Source organism: Clupea harengus, chromosome 6, assembly GCF_900700415.2.
Source record: "Clupea harengus chromosome 6, Ch_v2.0.2, whole genome shotgun sequence".
In the NCBI taxonomy this organism is placed as follows: Eukaryota; Metazoa; Chordata; class Actinopteri; order Clupeiformes; family Clupeidae; genus Clupea; species Clupea harengus.
The window spans coordinates 11,160,998-11,162,856 of record NC_045157.1 but is presented as its reverse complement, the minus strand read 5'-3'; the positions used below and the strand labels follow the sequence as shown (position 1 = coordinate 11,162,856).

At 47.6% G+C, this 1,859-nt stretch overlaps 1 protein-coding gene and 1 pseudogene across 1 annotated transcript in view; one reads left to right on the top strand and one right to left on the bottom strand.

The window, feature by feature from the left end:
- The window catches only part of LOC105888595, a 51,681-nt pseudogene that overhangs the window by 20,660 nt on the left and 29,162 nt on the right, over window positions 1–1,859 (bottom strand).
- The window catches only part of pdgfrb (platelet-derived growth factor receptor, beta polypeptide), a 16,426-nt gene continuing 14,807 nt past the window's right edge, over window positions 241–1,859 (top strand). Inside the window, exons 1-3 of the mRNA XM_031569824.2 lie at window positions 241–553; window positions 1,005–1,262; window positions 1,482–1,612. Coding sequence (XP_031425684.1) covers window positions 256–553; window positions 1,005–1,262; window positions 1,482–1,612 — 687 coding nt within the window. The 5' untranslated portion in view covers window positions 241–255. The remainder of the gene's footprint in view (window positions 554–1,004; window positions 1,263–1,481; window positions 1,613–1,859) is intronic.

Below are 1,859 nucleotides of genomic sequence, written 5' to 3'. Positions count from 1 at the left end.
TACTGTAACACAGATTACATATATCCTGTAACACAGATTACATATATACTGTAACACAGATTACACATATACTGTAAGACTCATGGTTATGAGATATGATTGTGATTGTAAGAGTTAGACAATATGATTGTATGCGTAACAGTCTATGTGTCTAGGTCATGTACATTCGAGTGTGTGTGTATTCGTATGTATGTGTGTGTCTTTGTGTCTGTGAGTGTGTGTGTGTCTGTCTCTCATTGTCTCACATGTCGTTTGATGTCATTGTCAGTGCTATTGTGGCATTTCCATGGTAACGCTGGGCTGGAGATCATCCCTGGTGACACTGAGGTCATCCTTAGCGCTGACTCCGCCCACACCATCACCTGCTCGGGTTCCACGCCTGTCACCTGGCGGTACCGGCGTGATGAGAACGTTCCAAACTTCGAAGTGGAGAATTCGTCCCCCGGGTCTGCAGTTCTTCGTCTGGAGAACGTGACTTGGAGGCACACAGGAGTGTATGTCTGCACTGAGGAGGGCTCACGACAAACACGCGAGGTCGCTGTGTTTGTCCCTGGTGAGACCTATATACTCACACACACACACACACACACACACACACACACACACACTAACACAGACAAAAGACACAGAGTACATACACAAACACACACACTCATGCACTCATACCTGTACTCATTCACAAACACAGACACATTCTCACACACATAAACACACAGATTAGTGCACACACATTTACTCACTTATACTCACACACACACACACAGACTCATTGTTGTACCCTCCGCATCATACAGATATTTAGTCTGTTGACCACCTCTGTCCTCCCAAGATGTGCACTGTCCGCTCAGGCAACACACACACATACACACTCCCAGACGAGTCCCGTCCTTTGCATCATGTTTAGAGTGTGGCTTAATAAACACACAACACACACACACACACACACACACACACACACACACACACACACACACACACTGACTGATCTAGTGTGTTGTCCTCAGATGCAGAAGAGTGGTTTCTAGAGAATAGCCACTACATGGCGGTCCGCCTGGGTGACACGGCTACTGTCCCCTGCCTGGCGACCGACCCTCACATCAACGTCTCATTGGTCCACGCCATCACCGAGCGACCAGTGGGCGGAGTTTACAGCCCCACCGACGGCTTCACAGGCATCATGGAGGAGGATGACTTCCGTTGTCGTGGCGAGCTCAACGGGGTGACGAAAGACTCGGAGCCCTTTCACGTCTACAGCATCATTGGTAACCATGGAAACACACACAAGACACGTGCACACTCACTTAGTCTGTGTACATACACACTTATACTTAAATTAGCTGATTCTAGATATAAGATGAACTAAAACATCTACACTCTGTCAAGCCTAGGACCACCTGGATCTCTGTCTCTTTCTCTCACACACACACACACAAACACACACACATGAGTGTGTATATTAATACATCTTTCTCCCTCTGTAGTTCCTATGGGGATGAGTGTGTATATTAATGCATCTCGTACGGTGCTGAAGAGAGGGGAGAGTGTGACTGTGAACTGCACCCAGCATGGGGCTGAGCTTGTCTACTTCCACTGGGACTACCCCAACGAGGAGGTGAGTGGCTGCACACATACACACACTCACACACACACAAACACACACACAAATACACACACACACACACACACACACACACAAGCACACACACATACTCACACACATTCTCTCACTTACCCCCTTACCCACACACACACTCACACACACACATGCACACACATACACACACGCACACACACATACACAAACACACACACACTCTCTCACATATACATACACATACACACCCACACTCACACACAAA